This window comes from Rhododendron vialii, chromosome 12a (genome assembly GCF_030253575.1).
Source record: "Rhododendron vialii isolate Sample 1 chromosome 12a, ASM3025357v1".
In the NCBI taxonomy this organism is placed as follows: domain Eukaryota; kingdom Viridiplantae; phylum Streptophyta; class Magnoliopsida; order Ericales; family Ericaceae; genus Rhododendron; species Rhododendron vialii.
Genome location: NC_080568.1, coordinates 24,902,984 through 24,921,853, shown reverse-complemented (window position 1 = coordinate 24,921,853; position 18,870 = coordinate 24,902,984). Strand labels below are relative to the sequence as shown.

The 18,870-nt window shown below is 38.1% G+C and overlaps 1 protein-coding gene and 1 long non-coding RNA gene across 2 annotated transcripts; one reads left to right on the top strand and one right to left on the bottom strand.

Annotated features, from left to right (window-relative positions):
- Window positions 1-14,530: 14,530 nt before the first annotated feature.
- LOC131311499 (homeobox-leucine zipper protein ATHB-13-like) lies at window positions 14,531-17,503 on the top strand. Its single transcript, XM_058338994.1, has 3 exons — window positions 14,531-14,959; window positions 15,277-15,677; window positions 16,564-17,503. The coding sequence occupies exons 1-3, from the start codon at window positions 14,830-14,832 to the stop codon at window positions 16,987-16,989; spliced, it is 957 nt and encodes a 318-aa protein (XP_058194977.1). The 5' UTR covers window positions 14,531-14,829; the 3' UTR covers window positions 16,990-17,503.
- On the bottom strand, window positions 17,134-17,946 carry LOC131311500 (uncharacterized). The gene is made up of 2 exons (XR_009195495.1): window positions 17,787-17,946; window positions 17,134-17,670 (listed from the first exon to the last, which is right to left on the bottom strand). It is a non-coding gene; the product is annotated as an uncharacterized LOC131311500 (long non-coding RNA).
- Window positions 17,947-18,870: the final 924 nt, after the last annotated feature.

Here is an 18,870-nt window from a genome sequence, read left to right as displayed (position 1 = left end):
CCAATGTGCCGAGATGAGATTCGAGCCGTCGAATGCACGATCCGACGGCTCGGAGGTGCGCAGCACGGTACTGTGCGACTCACTACACAACATCAACCCGAAGTCTGGAAATGTATATGGCTGCAAAAAGCCATTTGTACCGGTAATAGATGCAGAGATTCGATCAACAGTGTGCAATTTTGTAGACAGGTGTTGCTTTTGGACGATAATAGTTATTTGGTAAATTCAATATTAACTTACCCCGATGATAAGCACACCATCTTTCAGGTCTCAGGTCTCGACAGACATGTTCACATTTGAACCCTTCTCAGAAATCACATAGTCCTACATTGTGCAAGGCCTTTTAAAGCCTTGGCACGACAATGGCATGTCACTGGGCTAGGTAAGGCATGACACGACATGTGCTTGTCACCGGACTACACAAGGGCTAGACATTGCTCAAAATGTGTCCGTATACATGGGAAATTTGAATGCATATCAATTTTAAGCCTGCATTGAAATGAATAGGTAAAAAGACGTTAAAAATTTATGATGAAGTGATGAATACACCGCGTAAGACTCTAGTTACTGGTAACCCAATTCATTCGCCCAAGCGCTCGGGACCGAATGTTATAAGTGTCTTGGTATTAAGTAGCCATCCGTCCTTGGATGCATTTTGTTGTTTTTAAGCCTATGGACCCCCAATTTGTATACTATAATTTTATCAATATAAGTAGCATTTTTCCCTATTAAAAAAAAAAGGTAGCCACCCACTAAACAACTGCAATGAATGAATGATTTAAAAAAGAAGGAAAATTGGAAATTTGAAGATGTTGAAAAATGTATGCATTATAATTTGTGAAAATTTATATGCATCTCTATTAATTATTTTGATGATTAATTCAATGATATTTTTATTCGGCAAATACAAAATTATCGAAAAGTCGATTCCCGAATTAAATATTTTCGTGACCTTGAAATATAGCATAAAGTCTCTTGGATTCATGATTTATATTTACAAAGACTTTATTGAGCTCAATACATGCTTTAACGATTTATTTAGATGAAATTGTGAGCCACAGGTTGACGAACCGGCTGACAAGCCGGCTGTCTGAACAGAAAGCTGTGACAACCGGACGACCACCCGGATGACCATTCTATCAAACGGCTAGTTTCCAACGGCTAGTTTCAAACGGCTAGTTTCCAACGGCTAGTTTCAAACGGCTAGTTTCAAACGGCTAGTTTCCAACGGCTAGTTTCCAACGGCTAGTTCCAACGGCTAGTTTCCAACGGCTAGGAAGCATATGGATGGCTATATAAGGCATCAAGAACTCATTAATGAGTACATACACAAGCTACAACATTCCATATTATTGCAAGAGCAAATTCTCAAAAGATCAAAGCCAAAAATTCTCATTGTTCTTCCACTTTCATATTATTCTTGAGAGAAAATTTGTACAAGTCGTGAGCGATAATTTTCATACCTTCTTCACATACTTGTATTTCCTAAGTGAGTGTTTGAGTCAAACACTTGAAAGCTTAGAAGACCAAATTCGGGTTGGAATTTGGGTGTTATTGTTTTTGAGAAGTTTTCGGAGAAAATTCTTGCGGTTGTGCTAGCTCCTCGGGAAAGCTAGAGGCATTCGGTTCTTGTAAGCACCCGCAAGACTTACAAGTTGTAATCTTTTAAAGATTAGTCTAACCTTCAAGTAATTGCTTGAGGAGAAGTGGAGTAGGGCCGGACCGTGGACAAATCCGGACCGAACCACTATAAACGGGTTTTATCTCTCTATCTCTCTATTTTGATTGCATACTTATTGTTTGCATATATTGTTAGAGATAAATTTTTATTGGTAATTATTACTAGCAATCCTATTCACCCCCCCTCTAGGTTGCATAATTTGGGTAACAATTGGTATCAGAGCCTCGGCTCTTGTTTGTAGATTTAACCATCTAAGAGTTAAGATCCATGGCAACCACTAGTAATGTTTCTTGTATCGAAGGTCAATCGTCCAATAGACCTCCCTTGTTCACCGGAGAAAATTACTCTCATTGGAAAAATAGAATGATGATCTTTATTCAATCCACGGATTATGATCTATGGAAAATTATCAAAAATGGTCCCATTATTCCTACTAAGAAAGTTGGAGAAGAGACTATGCCTAAACTAGATTATGAGTGGAGTCATTTGGAAAAGGCTTCAATAGAAAAGAACTATAGAGCTATGAACCTTCTTTTTTGTGCTATTACTCCCAATGAATATGATTGTGTTTCCGCATGTGAATCGGCTAAAGAAATATGGGATAAGTTAGAAATGTCACATGAAGGAGATAGTCAAGTTAAGGAGTCCAAAATTGATATTCTTGTGCATAGCTATGAGCTCTTCAAAATGAAACCGGATGAATCTATATCTCAAATGTTTGCTAGATTTGCTAGTATTACTAACGGTTTAAAAGCTCTTGGAAAGATTTACAGTCAATCCGAAATGACAAGGAAGGTGCTCCGTTCCATGCCAACCAATTGGGACACTACCACCTCCATCATCCTACAATCCAAAGATTTCTCAACATACACGATGGACAAGCTCATGGGATCTCTCATGACGGAGGAAATGCATCACAACCTCAAGGGTGAAAAAGAGAAGAAAGTTAAGGATCTTGCCTTCAAAAGTACAACAAGCAAATCAAAAAGCAATGAGGATTCAAGCAACGAAAGTGAGGATGATGAAATGGCGCTCATCACAAAAACGTTCAAGAAACTCCTCAAAAATAGATCATCTCACAAAGGCAGAGGATTTTCAAGAAAAGATGGAGGCAAAGAAGAAAATAGTAAAAAGGATCCAATCATTTGCTACGAGTGCAAGAAGCCCGGCCACATCAAAAGTGAATGTCCATATGCAAAAAAATATTCAAAGAAGGACAAAAAGAGAGCTATGATGGCCGCATGGGACAATAGTGACGATAGTAGCTCCGATGAGGACGATGAGCAACAAGAGGTCGCTAACTTGTGTTTCATGGCCATCGAAGAAAACGAGGTAGATCTCGACTCATCCTATTCCTTTGATGAATTATTTATTGCCTATAAAGAGTTGAAAGTAGAATTTGAAAAGGTTGTTTCTAAAAACAAATTTCTTAAAAAGGTTGCTAAAGATCTTTCACTAGAAATAGATGATTTAATTGAAGAGAAAGATATTTTGGAGGAAGAAAATGAAAGTTTAAGAACCTCTTTGGAAAAAGAAAAAGAGTATTTGAAGGATACTTCCAAAAACGAATCTTTAGAAAAACAAATTGATGATTTAACTAATTCTCTTTCAAAACTCACTAATGGAAAAGAAAGTTTAGACATTCTTCTTGGAAAACAAATGGTTTCTTTTCACAAGGCCGGAATTGGTTATAATCCCACTCAACACAAAAATCTTTTTGGAAAAGATGTTCCTCCTTCTAGCCATTCTAAATTGACATGTCATTATTGTGGTAAAATTGGTCATATTTCTCCTACTTGTCCTATGAAAGGATACTCATCTTCTAATGCAAAAAAGGTCTGGGTTCCTAAGAACCGTATCAATGCTAACCTTCAAGGACCCAAGATGATTTGGGTACCAAAAGTCAAGAATTGATGTGCTATTGTAGGTATGCTTCAAAAGTTCTCTCAAGGAAGGAAGTTGGTACCTTGATAGTGGATGTTCAAGACACATGACCGGTGACAAGAGGGCTTTCAATTCTCTTTCGTCTAAAGATGGTGGACATGTCACATTTGGAGACAACAACAAAGGTAAAATCATAGGAATCGGCAATATAGGTAATTCTCCTATTATTGAAGATGTTTTACTTGTTAATGGTTTAAAACACAATCTTCTTAGCATAAGTCAATTATGTGATAGAGGAAATCGTGTTATCTTTGAAAAATCCAAATGTATCATTGAAAATGACAAAAGCAACAAGACACTCTTCGTTGGACAAAGATTTGAAAATGTATATGTTTTTAATCTCAATGATTTAAGTAATTGTGATATAAAATGTTTTTCCGCTTTGAGTGAAAATAGTTGGCTTTGGCATAGGCGCCTAGGACATGCAAGTATGGATGCTATTTCAAAACTCTCTAGAAAAAATTTGGTAAAAGGTCTTCCTAAAATCAAATTTGAAAAAGATAGACTTTGTGGTCCTTGCCAACAAGGAAAACAAACCAAGGTTTCTTTTAAGTCCAAAAATGTTGTCTCAACTACTAGACCTTTGCAATTACTTCATATGGATTTGTTTGGACCAACTCGCTCTCCAAGTCTTTGTGGAAACTATTATTGTCTTGTTGTTGTTGATGATTTCTCTAGATATACATGGGTGATGTTCCTAGCTCATAAGAATGAGGCTTATCCTAATTTCACTAAACTTTGTAGAAGAGTTCAAAATGAAAAAGGCTTTGTTATTTCTAACATTCGTACGGATCATGGAAAAGAACTTGACAATTCTTTATATGAAAAGTTTTGTGATGAACATGGTATTGGTCATAACTTTTCCGTACCTCGTACTCCTCAACAAAATGGAGTAGTAGAGAGAAAAAATCGTACTTTGGAAGAAATGGCCCGCACTATGCTTTGTGAAAACTCTTTGCCAAAATATTTTTGGGCGGAAGCCGTTAATACCTCATGCTATATTTTGAATCGAGTTTTAATTAGGCCTATCCTCAAGAAAACTCCTTATGAGCTTTGGAATGGTAGAATACCCAACATTAATTACTTTCATGCCTTCGGTTGTAAATGTTATGTATTAAACAATGGAAAAGATAACTTGGGTAAATTTGATTCAAAATCGGATGAAGGCATCTTTATTGGTTACTCTCTTACTAGCAAAGCATATAGAATTTATAATAAGCGCACTAATCTTGTTGAAGAATCTATTCACGTTTCCTTTGATGAATCTAATCCTTGTGCTACTAAGGATGTTGTTGATAATGATGACTTAGAGATTACACATAAGATTCATGACTTGAAAATTCAAGAAAAAGTTGATGGTGATACTCAAGTAGAAAGCTCTCAAATCAAAGAAGATGAAGTTATTAATCAACCTCAAGATGCCATGGGAGACAACCAAGATCTTTCTAAGGATTGGAGATTCGTGCAAAACCATCCAAAGGACTTGATTCTTGGAGAAGTTTCGAAAGGGGTAACCACTCGCTCGTCTCATAGAAATTTTTGTGAAAATCAAGCTTTTGTTTCTCAAATTGAGCCTAAAAACTTTCCGGAAGCTCAAGATGATGAAAATTGGATTTTGGCCATGCAAGATGAGTTAAATCAATTTGAAAGGAATAAAGTTTGGGCATTAGTACCTAAGCCTCTTGATCACACTATAATAGGTACTAAATGGGTTTTTCGTAACAAGCTAGATGAATCCGGAAATATTGTTAGGAATAAAGCTAGACTTGTTGCTCAAGGTTATAATCAAGAAGAAGGTATTGATTTTGAAGAAACTTTTGCACCGGTAGCTAGATTAGAGGCTATTCGCATATTACTTGCCTTTGCATCTTTCAAAAATTTCAAGCTTTATCAAATGGATGTGAAAAGTGCATTTTTGAATGGGTTCATAAATGAACAAGTTTATGTCAAACAACCTCCCGGCTTTGAAGATCATGTATACCCCGATCATGTTTTTAAACTCTCAAAAGCTTTATATGGTTTGAAGCAAGCACCACGTGCATGGTATGATAGACTTAGTTCATTCTTGCTTGACAATGGCTTTACTCGTGGAAAAATTGATACTACTCTTTTCATTAAAGCCAAAGGTAAAGATATGCTCATTATTCAAATATATGTTGATGATATTGTCTTTGGTGCCACTAATGATAATATGTGCAAAGAGTTTGCTAAGTGTATGCAAGGTGAATTTGAAATGAGTATGATGGGGGAGCTTAACTTCTTCCTCGGACTTCAAATCAAGCAAACTAATGAGGGGATCCTAATCAACCAAGCCAAGTATGCGAAAGAACTTATTAAGAAGTTTGGCATGGAAGGATCAAAGCCAACGAGCACACCAATGAGCACATCAACTAAGCTAGACAAAGATGAGAATGGTAAGGCCGTCAATGAAAAGATGTATCGAGGTATGATCGGCTCATTACTTTATCTCACGGCAAGTAGACCTGATATAATGTTTAGTGTCTGCATGTGTGCTAGATTTCAATCATGTCCTAAAGAATCGCATTTAAAAGCTATTAAACGTATTTTTAAATATGTTGCCGGTTCTCATGACTTAGGATTGTTTTATCCACGTGGAGTTGCATTTGATTTAATTGGTTATTCAGATGCGGATTTTGGAGGTTTCAAAGTTGATCGTAAAAGTACAAGTGGGACTTGCCAATTTCTAGGGCACTCTCTAGTGTCTTGGCATAGCAAGAAACAAAATTCCGTAGCTCTATCTACCGCCGAGGCGGAATATGTAGCGGCCGGAAGTTGTTGTGCCCAAATATTGTGGATCAAACAACAAATGGAGGATTTCAATTTGCAATATGATCATATTCCTATTAAATGTGATAATACTAGTGCAATTAGCTTAACCAAGAATCCAATTCAACATTCTCGAACAAAACATATTGAGATTAGACATCATTTTATAAGAGATCATGTTCAAAAAGGGGATATTGAACTTAACTTTATTAGTACCGACAAGCAATTGGCGGACATTTTCACAAAACCCCTTGGTGAAGAACAATTTTGTTTCATTCGACGAGAACTCGGCATGTCTAATCATTTATGAAAAAGTTGTGTTCTTGATGTCAAAAGTTTTTTTTTGGATTCAATGTTGAGTTGATTGAATTCGTAAATATCATACTTGATGGAGAGTACAAATGATCTTGATAAAGAAATCACCCTCCAAACATTTTATCATATGTTTCATTTTCCTGTGTTTGGTATGCAGAAAATCAGTTTTATGGTCTTTAATGCTACTCCTCTTAAACGTTTTCTGGACTTAACCTGCATTTGTCAGTCGGATGTCCAAGCGGATGTCCAACCGGACAACCGTGAGGTTGAGACTTATTCAAGCTTTTGCGTTGCTAACTCTGATTTATTAAGTCTGTTACACTTAGTTTGTATGAACTTCATGGCTTAGTGCTTAAATTGTCTCTTATATACTTCGCCGATATGAATTTCTTGTCTCTAAGCTTGCAGGGATAATCATTCTCGGTAATACCCCTCGCATTCTTTAAAAAGCTCTCTTTTAGGGGGAGCATGTATTAAGGGGACACAACAATAAACACCCGAACACAATTTTCTTCCCCTATTCTTGTTCTTTTCGGCGCCACCCCTATCCTATCTCTATTCGGCGCCACCCCTATCCTATCTCTATTCGGCACCGCCCCTATCCTATCTCTATTCGGCGCCGCATCTCTATCCCTTATCCTCAAACACTTCTCTCATACTCTATAAATTCAACAACACTCTCTCTATCTCTTCATCTATCTATCTTTCCTTCTCTCTCGGCCTAAATCTCTCATCAAGCAATGGCAAACATACCGCAAGGGTTACCGTTTGAGTTTTACGAAAGAGATGCCGAACGAGCAGAGTTCAGGTTGTTTATCCAAACCATTTGGATGCAACTCTTTATCTTCATTCTGCTGTGTGCGTTACTTACCATGAGAATACCACCATGGTTCGGATGGAATGTAAATGTGGATACTCTGTGGTATTGGATTGGCATTATAGCTGCCGTTGTAGCAGCCATTATTCGAGAATACGAAAATCAAGGACGCCAAGCTCTCAATGAACGAAGATAGAGTGCTACAGGGCAAGAGCGGCATGGTGCTGGAACCATGGCCCTATTGTTTTTCTCTTTTTAGTTTTTTTTTATGATGTCACAGGGGGAGAAAAAGCCAAGTTTTAATTGATCTATCTTGCCATTTTGGGCAAATTTAAAAAATTGCTTGCTATGATCTGATGATTATTGCTATTACTCGTTGATCATAGATAACTGCTTTGGTGCATGTATTAAGGGGGAGATTGGCATAACTCCTACTTGAATAAAAACTATCATTTTGTGTCATCATCAAAAAGGGGGAGATTGTTGAAAAATGTATGCATTATAATTTGTGAAAATTTATATGCATCTCTATTAATTATTTTGATGATTAATTCAATGATATTTTTATTCGGCAAATACAAAATTATCGAAAAGTCGATTCCCGAATTAAATATTTTCGTGACCTTGAAATATAGCATAAAGTCTCTTGGATTCATGATTTATATTTACAAAGACTTTATTGAGCTCAATACATGCTTTAACGATTTATTTAGATGAAATTGTGAGCCACAGGTTGACGAACCGGCTGACAAGCCGGCTGTCTGAACAGAAAGCTGTGACAACCGGACGACCACCCGGATGACCATTCTATCAAACGGCTAGTTTCCAACGGCTAGTTTCAAACGGCTAGTTTCAAACGGCTAGTTTCAAACGGCTAGTTTCAAACGGCTAGTTTCCAACGGCTAGTTTCCAACGGCTAGTTTCCAACGGCTAGTTCCAACGGCTAGTTTCCAACGGCTAGGAAGCATATGGATGGCTATATAAGGCATCAAGAACTCATTAATGAGTACATACACAAGCTACAACATTCCATATTATTGCAAGAGCAAATTCTCAAAAGATCAAAGCCAAAAATTCTCATTGTTCTTCCACTTTCATATTATTCTTGAGAGAAAATTTGTACAAGTCGTGAGCGATAATTTTCATACCTTCTTCACATACTTGTATTTCCTAAGTGAGTGTTTGAGTCAAACACTTGAAAGCTTAGAAGACCAAATTCGGGTTGGAATTTGGGTGTTATTGTTTTTGAGAAGTTTTCGGAGAAAATTCTTGCGGTTGTGCTAGCTCCTCGGGAAAGCTAGAGGCATTCGGTTCTTGTAAGCACCCGCAAGACTTACAAGTTGTAATCTTTTAAAGATTAGTCTAACCTTCAAGTAATTGCTTGAGGAGAAGTGGAGTAGGGCCGGACCGTGGACAAATCCGGACCGAACCACTATAAACGGGTTTTATCTCTCTATCTCTCTATTTTGATTGCATACTTATTGTTTGCATATATTGTTAGAGATAAATTTTTATTGGTAATTATTACTAGCAATCCTATTCACCCCCCCTCTAGGTTGCATAATTTGGGTAACAGAAGAGATGAGATTAAAAAAAAAACATGAGAATAATACTAATGACCAAGGACGATGGATGGGTGAGCCAAGTCGGATCTCACTCTGCTGCACCATTTGTCTAGTATGTTTAGGCGATTGAATAGCAATTTCTCTTCTTTCTACATTTTCCAAAAATTTAGTGACTTATTAGAGGGTATATACATGAACATTCAGTGTGTGTTGCGCCCAATGAACAAATCATTGTGCTTGAAAGCCAAATTTAATCCACCGAGGCACATTGACTATTAGAACCATTCATATTAGTTTGATCGAACGTCGGTATCTGAAGTGATCAAGTAAGGTCTCTTTTAAAATCAATTGATTATTGTGCTTTTCATAACAATAAATTGCCAGACAAATGCACACTGATCATGTATGTTCGCTTAAAGTTTATTTTTAGGACAACTTAAATACTTGACGAGCCCAATGAATAAACGCATGAAAAGCAAATTTACCAACCAACCAGACTAACTCTTGGGGCTCCCCCATTTCTTTTCTTACATATTGTAGATGTCTACATTGTTGAATAAGGAATAGGGTGGCCCCTAGCTCTAAAGGGATTGGCTGGTTTTGTCCGGATCATTTCTAGGCCCTTCGTTATGATGGTTGAGACCGCTTGTATTTTAGATCGCATCGGGGACATTAGGTACGTTAAAATTCATCGATTTGATCACCTGCAGACATGGTGTAACATCTTAACTTCCACACTTGATCAACTGAAACCTAAACGTGCATTCAAGCCAGAAGATGGAAAAAAAGATTAATTTTCCGTCGTATAAAATAGCAAACGCATAGTAATAGCAAACCCATCCACAGCTACAAATATGTAAATAAAGCATATCAACAAGTTGTTGAGCAATCATTATCAATTGAAGAACTGATGGAGAAATTTTTCCGTGCCGAGTGAGCACGACGTGGTGCCCGAGCAATGCATCCCAGCCGTCCATTCCGTTCTGGACGGCTCGAACTTGGAGAGAGAAAAAGAAGAGAGAAAGAGAAGAGAGAGTAGTCGGGTGAGAGGAGAGAGAGGGTTTCAATCTAGATTGTACGTCCAAACACAATTTTGGACGGCCCGGATGCGCTGCTCGGCACCACCCAGCACCCAAAAAAAAATCTCTCCAACTGATGAGAAAAGACACAGTGACGTCAAGCAAAGAATGCACATGGGGTTCAGATTTTCTACAAGAAAAGAAGCAGGAGGGCATGTGGATGAGAAGAGAAGATTCAGTTTGTTTATTTTTTACTACTAATACTAATTGAATATCTATTTATGTGATTTTGTTGAAGGAGTATCTAAAATATATGTACAGTATATTGCATAATAATCTTTGCACATGAATAAAATAGTACATTGATGAGGAGAACAAGGGTAAGAACATGGATCCATCTCATTCCAAATCCTTTCAGCTGCTTCCAACTAATGCAGTCATGTGATGAGTCTCTGTCTTTGGCCAATATAAAAGGAAAATCACCCAGTTTGTGGGACCCAAATCACAACATCATCACTAGTATAAAGATAGGTATGGGTCCCCCATTCCCTCCTCTCTCTTTTTTACGATCAGGGTCCACCTCAACTAGTCCACTATTCAGTTCGGTTAAAAACAAGCCATCCTCGTTGGGACAGGAGAAACTCACAAGAAATACGACTCTCTCTATTCCTTTTTAAGTGTTCTGCTTTGTAATTACAATTTTACATTTCACATTAACTTTTTCTTCTACTTTCCCTACTTATCCATCATCATTACACTTTTACTCACTAACTTTTCAAAATGAAATCTATTTTTTAGGATAAAATAGACAATGCACCAACTTTTACCCACTAACTTTATAAAATGGACACTTATTAAGGGACAACCCAAAATGGAATACTAGATTCTAAATAAGGGACAGAGGGAGTAACTTTTTGTTTTTGTTTTTGCAATGTTACCTCAAGAATTGAACCATAATCAATTGTGTGGGGAGCAAACCTACAAACCAATTGAACTAACTCTTGGGGTCCCCCATTTCTTTTCTTACATATGGTAGATGTCTACATTGTTGAATAAGGAACAGGGTCCCTAGCTCTAAAGGGACCGGATGGTCTTGTCCGGGTCATTTTTGGGCCCTTCGTTATGATGATCGAGACTGCTTGTATTTTAGATCGCATCGGGGACATTAGACATGTCAAAATTCATGTTATTCGAATACCGTTTAATATCAGTATTGAAAAACATTTATCTAAAGAAAAATAGGTCTAGAAAAATTGCAACACTGGATAAAATCTGATTTTTTTTTTTATAAGCAATAAAATCTGATTTTCAGCGAGATAAATGTGTTGAAAAATATGTTTTGAGTTGCCTAATGTTCTGAACAAGGTCTAAAATAAACGGTCTCAATCATCGATACGGTCTCAATCATCGATACGGACCAGGGAAGGACCGTGAAATGACCTGGACGAACCAACTAGTCCTTTAAAGGGACCGGAAAAGAGGATCATGTTCCTTGAATTAAGGCAGCCAACCAATGAGAGGTTGGTTCAACAGTGAAAATTCTGAAACTGGCTAGACAAGGCTCATGTTCGATTACCATAGTCCCTTCAATTACCCATAGTCCCTTATTAGGTCTAAACTAAACATATTCTTAGCACCATCCTCACGTAGTGAGACTTTAGTTTTGGCTCAGACATAGGTGCAATAGGGTAACCTATAGATAGTGGTGTGACGGAGCAATACTCCATGGCGGAGGTGATGAGGTACCACCATACCTAGACTGCCATTTTTTGTTTCCCAAAAAAATGAAGGCAGAGCCAATGATTTACACATCACCAGGGGAAAAAATTAAACGATTTACCCATCAAAAAGATAACATTTGACAACTCTTCTATCACCGGCCATCGATGTAGTCCTCAAGAACACCGCCAGAAGGATGTAGTCCTCAAGAACCCAAATGTGGTGATATATGAAACGGGTTTATACGTTCCGGGCTAAAATTGGCCTCCCGCTAGTTGACGATAAAATGGATATCACAATTTAATGACTAGTATATATGCCTTCTCTTATTGCTCTGAATTCATATACTAACTTGTAATACTCGCCCCAAGTAGGAGATAAATATCTCAAATGCCCAACTTATTAATACATAGTGACTCTAGTCATAACTTTTACATGACGTTTTTGTAAAGGTATTAGCTGATTGAACACAAAAAGGAAAAGTCATCGTACCACTATCCATCTTTTCTCCAAAAAGAGATGACAATCAACCCGTAATTATATGCTTCGCCCTCTCATAAAAAACTAGGTTAAAAACAATGTGGGTTGCTACTTGATTATCATAATACAATTCAAAGGTACCAAACTCTCATCTTCTCAAGAAACTAAGGAGTGCATTACATTCTCACACGTAGTGTGAACCATGCATCTGTACTCTACTGCTGCACTAGATCGAGCAACAACAGTGTGCTTCTTACTCTTCTACTCTTCTAAATAACAAGATTTTCACCTGAAACGGTACGTTACCAAACAATTCAACTTTTTCAACATTACTATGGGGTTCGGTACCGAAAGCATACCATGAAAATATATGGTGGAAAAGTTTGTTGGGCAAGTCATCACGTAAGGATACCCCAAGATAACACTGAATAATTAGTCGAACCAAGTACACCATGAAAATATATGGTGAAGAATGTCTGGCTAGTCATCACGTAAAGATATACCCAAGACCACTGAATAATTAGTCGATGGGAAGGGCTTCGTCCAGGATGCACGATACCCTGTTGGTGGGTTAGGTGGCAACTCCTGCCCCCCATTGGACCCATCCCCAGATTCCTGCCCCCTCTCTCTCTCTCTCTCTCTCTCTCTCTCTCCGGAAACTTTCAAAGGCCTAGCTAAAAGATATTGCCAACTCATTTCTCTCTTCTCTTAAGTAACTTGTTTGGCTCTTTGTCACAAAACTCTAAAATGTACACACATCCAAGTCCTTTCCTAATTACGCAAGAATTTTGGTATTGTTCTTGTAAATTTGTTTTGAAATACAGTAGTAGGTTTGTTTTACAGGGGAATAATTTACAAATATATCATTCTTATAGAAAGACATCAAATAAGATATTTTGTGAATTCTTGAGAACAATTTATTTCTGCGGATGAATACGATCTAAAAATTGATGGAAAGTTTTATCCATGAAAATGAACTGGATTCTCTGGCTTTTTTGTTTTATGGGCCCTTTTTGGATCCACTTCGATGATTCAAACTATTCGTAGTCTAAAGTTTAGTCGAGATGTTTGTCACGTCAAAAATAGATTGACCGGAATGTATTTGTCTTGAGATAAATGAGTTTAACGGGTTCTGGTTGGTGTAATAATCTTGTTATGTTCTAGGACCAATATGTTGCGAAATCATGTCAAACGATATCCGCTCAACATGACTTTTTGGGTGGCTAATATTCTCGACGAGCTTTAAAATGTGAACGATTTGGACCATTAAAGTGAGCCCGGAAAGGGCCAACAAATTGGACTGTCCGGTCGATTTTCATGGGCGGGTGAGGAATTCATCCCAGTGCACAATGACAACCGGTGAAGGGCAGATGGCGGTGGTGGTGGTGGTGAAGCTGTTGAGATTAGGGTTAGGTTTTAGATCTTGGTTTGGGCCGGATCAATGGTTTGTTTGTTTTCCATCCAACCCTTGGTTCGATTTCCCTCCCTCTTTCTCCCACTCGATGTACCCTTGTCGAGTTTTTAATAAAATTTTATTGTCTATAAAAAAGATTAACCCCACCCATCTGAAGGCATTAGATTAGGGGTTTAAAAATCAAAGTGCGCATTTCTTTTTCCTTCTAAATCACCCACTTCTTGCTTCAAAAAGCACGTAATATGGAACCCATTTTCTCTCTCCTTTAGTGGAGGAATCAACCTACACAAAAAAAAGAAATCTTATAATTTATATATCCAAGGACGGCTATGCATTTTGTTTATGTACGTACCTGTCTTTGTCAACTAAGTAACCTGCCATGTTCGGTTTGGATTTTGAGAGAGGTTTTTGAGAGTAATGAGTAGAAAAAGATAGATAGAAAAAATTAATTGGAGACCGTACTCAGAAATTTTGAGACTCCAAACCGCCGAACAGGGCAAGTTACTAGAAGGTACATTGAAAAAAAAAATGCATAGTTACGAAAATGACCATATGCTCAATAGCAAAAGGCAATTAATTTTGTTACTCTCCTATTTGTTAACGTCACTCCCCTTCTTATTTTTATTAGGTGAATTTATTAAAACACCCTTGCATTTTATGATACCAAATAAAGTGCAAGAGTATTTTGGTAAATTCACCTAATAAAAACTAATAAAAACAAATAGAAAAGTAACAAAATCAGCTGTCTAACAAAGAAGTGTAAAGTTGAATAAAATCCCACCTCACCATAAGGGAAAGTGACATCTCTCTCTCTCTCTCTCTGAAAAAATAGACCTTGGAGCTGATAATGTATGCAAGCAATCCATTATGCATCAAGGAATGCCTCTCCCTATCCAATTGAAAATTATCATTTTTCTTTAATCTAATGCGAGAAAGAAACTTGTTGGGTCATGTATTAAACTCTCTCTCTCTCTCTTCACTCCCCTTTCACATTGAAACCCCTCTCTCTCTCTCTCTCTCTCTCTCTCTCAAAACATGTCAGTAGATCAACACCACAATTTTCTTGATTGGTGGAAGTAGTCTAGGTCATGACCTTCATTAATGAAATGGCCTTCTTCCAAGCCAATTTCATGCTACAAACTCCTCGTGAAGATGAGCACCAACCTCCTACCTCTCTCTCCCCAATCCTACCCCCATGCACTTCTCAAGACTTCCATGGTACTCCCCCTCTGTCTCCCCAACGCATATACAAATACGAAAAATTATTCAGTGCTCTAAAAGCTGAGCACCAATTTTCCACCACACATTGACGCTGGACGTAGGACTATGTGTACCGGCTCCACATCAATGTGTAGTGGAGGTGAACTACTCTAGGGCATGATGATGTCCAGGGCCTCTAAATAATCACTCCAGAGATGTCGCTAACGTATCGATTGGTCCATACGTATCAAAATATTGTGCTGACATAATTAGCCAATTTTAATACTATCATGTAAATGTGGGTTCTAAAAGCATTTTAATGGTGGTGTTTATAGGTGTTGCTTCACTGCTGGGGAAGAGATCCATGTCATTTTCAGGCATAGACATATGTGATCATCAGGAAATCAATAATGCCAATGGGGATGATGATTTGTCCGACGATGGATCGAATTTGCTACTAGCCGGAGAGAGAAAGAGGAGGCTGAACATGGAACAAGTCAAGACGCTTGAGAAGAACTTTGAGCTGGGGAACAAGCTTGAGCCTGAGAGGAAAATGCAGTTGGCCAGGGCTCTTGGGCTGCAGCCCAGGCAGATTGCTATATGGTTCCAGAACAGGAGGGCTAGGTGGAAGACCAAGCAACTGGAGAAAGACTATCAACTCCTCAAGGGACAGTTTGATGCTGTCAAAGCTGATAATGATTCCCTCAAATTCCAGAACCAAAAACTTCAAGCAGAGGTTACTTTTGTCAAATCCATGTTTTTTTTTTTTTTCCCCTTTTCCTTTTTTGCCCCCCTTGTTTCCTGCATCTATTTACCATCATACTGTTTGCATGATTGCATCCTCTTGTTTAATTTGACCCATTTGATTCCAACAATTTAATTATTATTACAAAAAGTCTAAGAACACAACTCCAGACAGTTGTGTTTGGAATCGTTTGATGTATGTAAGCTCTCGTGCATCGCTATATCGAACAAATCTGGACACAAAATCGTTTAATGTCTATGAGAATTCTGTACGAAAATTAAGTTTGTATCACAGATTCGCATGGCCTTAACTTCTCTTTTAATTGGTTTTGAATATGGAGAACGAATCACCAATGTGATTTCAATGTATTATTGTTCTTAAACTGAAGAACAATAAATTAAACACCACCAAGTTGTAACATATAATATAAGATGTTATGGACAACCATTTTATGTGTATAGCTTGTCTAATCGGATATCCGTGCTAGCTTGAGCGAACTTCGGTTAATTTTGGAGTTCTGAAGTTAATGATCGGGTCACAAACCTTTAGTGGCCCTAAGATTTGAAATGTTTAGCTTTTGTGGAATTCAAACTTGCAACCTCTCCGGACAAACCCTTCAGTTCCTTTCTCATGACTACTTGGCCAAACCCTTGGAGTTAATCTAATTTTAATTCATTTTAGATGGCCATAATTAGTTAAAAACATATTTGTCCACTAAGTTTCAACTGACAACAATATCTAATGGGCTGCATTTGCACATATGTTGTATACTGAATCCTTCAGCTTTGGGCTTTGCTCTAACCGAAGCTATTGCATCGTTTTTCCTCAGTGATGGCCTTTCTGATCTTATTCGTATTTTTCGGCGAAATGAATGCAGATAATGGCACTGAAAAAAAATAGAGATCAGCCAAATGATGAGTCTATAAACCTGAACAAAGAGACAGAAGGATGCAGCAGCAACAGAAGCGAAAACAGCTCTGATAATATAATGAAGCTGGATATGATGATCTCAAGGACACCACCAGCAATTGACAGCCCACTATCTTCAAGCAGGCTACTCTTCCCACCACCGATGAGGCCCAGCAGTACTACTACCACTACTGGTGCGGTGGCCCAAGTTCTGTTCCAAAACTACCCTTCTTCTTCTTCTTCTTCAAGGCCTGCAGACCACCAGCTCCCATGCCAGCAAAAGAATTCCACAGACCACACAGTCAAGGAAGAAGGCAGCTTTTGCAACATGTTTTGTGGGATTGATGACCAGAGTGGGTTCTGGCCATGGCTGGAGCAGCAGCATTACAACTGAATTTTCATTCAACAAATTTTACGAGGCGGAATTTAAAAAAAAAACACCTTAATTGTTGAGTTTTGGTGTGTAAAGAAAGTAGTATATATCAAGCTCAATTTAAGGTGGGTTTTTTCTGCAAATTTTTTTATGGAGGAATAAAAGGGTCTGGTGTCTTTTCACTTTTTTTTTTTTTTTTAATACTATATAGTACTAATGTTTTATCAAATTCAGGTAGCTATATATATTTATATATCCTTGTGACGCACATGGAGTAAAAAAGTTTTTTTTTTTTTTTTTGGTTTTTGCCAGTGACTTTTCAGTTCTATCATGGGACAAAAAATTTTAAAAAGTGATTCTGCCATTTGAAATTTCAATCCTTTTAGTTGTCCTCCTTTTCTTGCTTTGGAATCATGTATTTGGGGCATAGGATAGTTTTAGCTTTGCTTAGGATTTGATGTCGTCGTCTCTTATCTTTTTAATTTTTGTAACAATTTCAAAGATTAATAAAAAAAAATTGCCGTTCAAAAAAAAATTTGTTGCGCCTATTCCTCGTCTGGAGTAGCCTCATCTAGAGAGCCCCTCTCAACGCCGTCGTCTCAAGGACTGCTTTGTCCGATCTTACTCAGACACCCGATTGCAATTGCAAATCACGAAGCTGCTCTCAACAACCTAGACGGCATGTTTTTCGTCTAGAAAAACCTGTAAAGAGAATTACTAAGTACTAGTAAGTACTAGCAAATCATGCATGCACTGATGCACACACGGCATATCTAAATTCACTCAAAGGTTAGTAGTACTATGAACGAATTCTATACCCCTGCAACCACGTGAGAAATTAAGGATGGGACGACACTTAATCCAACAAAATAGTACTTCCCAATTCCTAGCTTCACCAGGACCACCACCACTAAGGTGGTCACACTGATCATCTCCACGGCTCAGATCGTGAACAAAATCTACTTGAAGTCCCCAATGTCGTTCATATATATACGTACATTTAGAGAGAGAGAGAGAGAGAGAGAGAGAGAGAGACAGAGACAGAGACAGAGGGTATCGGACACACATTTCAAGTGGGGAAGAGGACAAATAGATGGGGATAGGAAGGAAGAAAACAAGGGGAGTTGGAAATGGTCATTCTTGTGAAGAGGACGTTTGGCATGCAGAGTTAACTGTGCTGAAAAGGATTGGGTATGGAATCAAACACACGTACCCCACCCCGCACCACTCTTTTGGCACCTCTCTCTCTCTCCCTCCCTCTCTCTCCGAGTTTTTTTTTTATTTATAATGCAGGATGTCTTGAGTCAACTTACACGCAGTGTTAGTAGAAAAAGTTTATGTGATCCACTGTCACCCACTTCCTCTTAGTTAGCATCCAGCCATCCGAAATCACGTCTGATCGGGTGTGCAGCAAAAATATAAATTGCACCGGTCCTTGTGTGAGGCCTCTTTCGATCGGGTCTTACATATAGATCATTTGAGATCGGTACGAATAAACAGAGTGCACAATACTTCTACTGCTGCTACTCACAAATTTTCGAGAGAGACTACAGCCACCGAAGGCAAAATGCGGTTGTCAGCCACCGCATGCCGTTTGCACATGGATGATCCGGCTCAGATCATCCGTGCGGGGTCCGGAGTGGATTCTCAAGGCGTGCAGTGGCCTGCCACCACATTCTGCTTTCTGTGGCCGTAGACTTTTCGCAAATTTTCAATCTATCTTCCGGTCTCTCAAATTTTTTTAATGTTTTAATCAAAAAGAACAAAAAAAGTACGGTATATATGTGGTACTTAGCGAAGGGCTAATAACACAGATGATTTGAGACGTTTGTAGAGAATAATTTTTGAATCTCTCTTATACAAAAAAATAAGTTCAATCAAATGTCGATCAATAAAATTTGA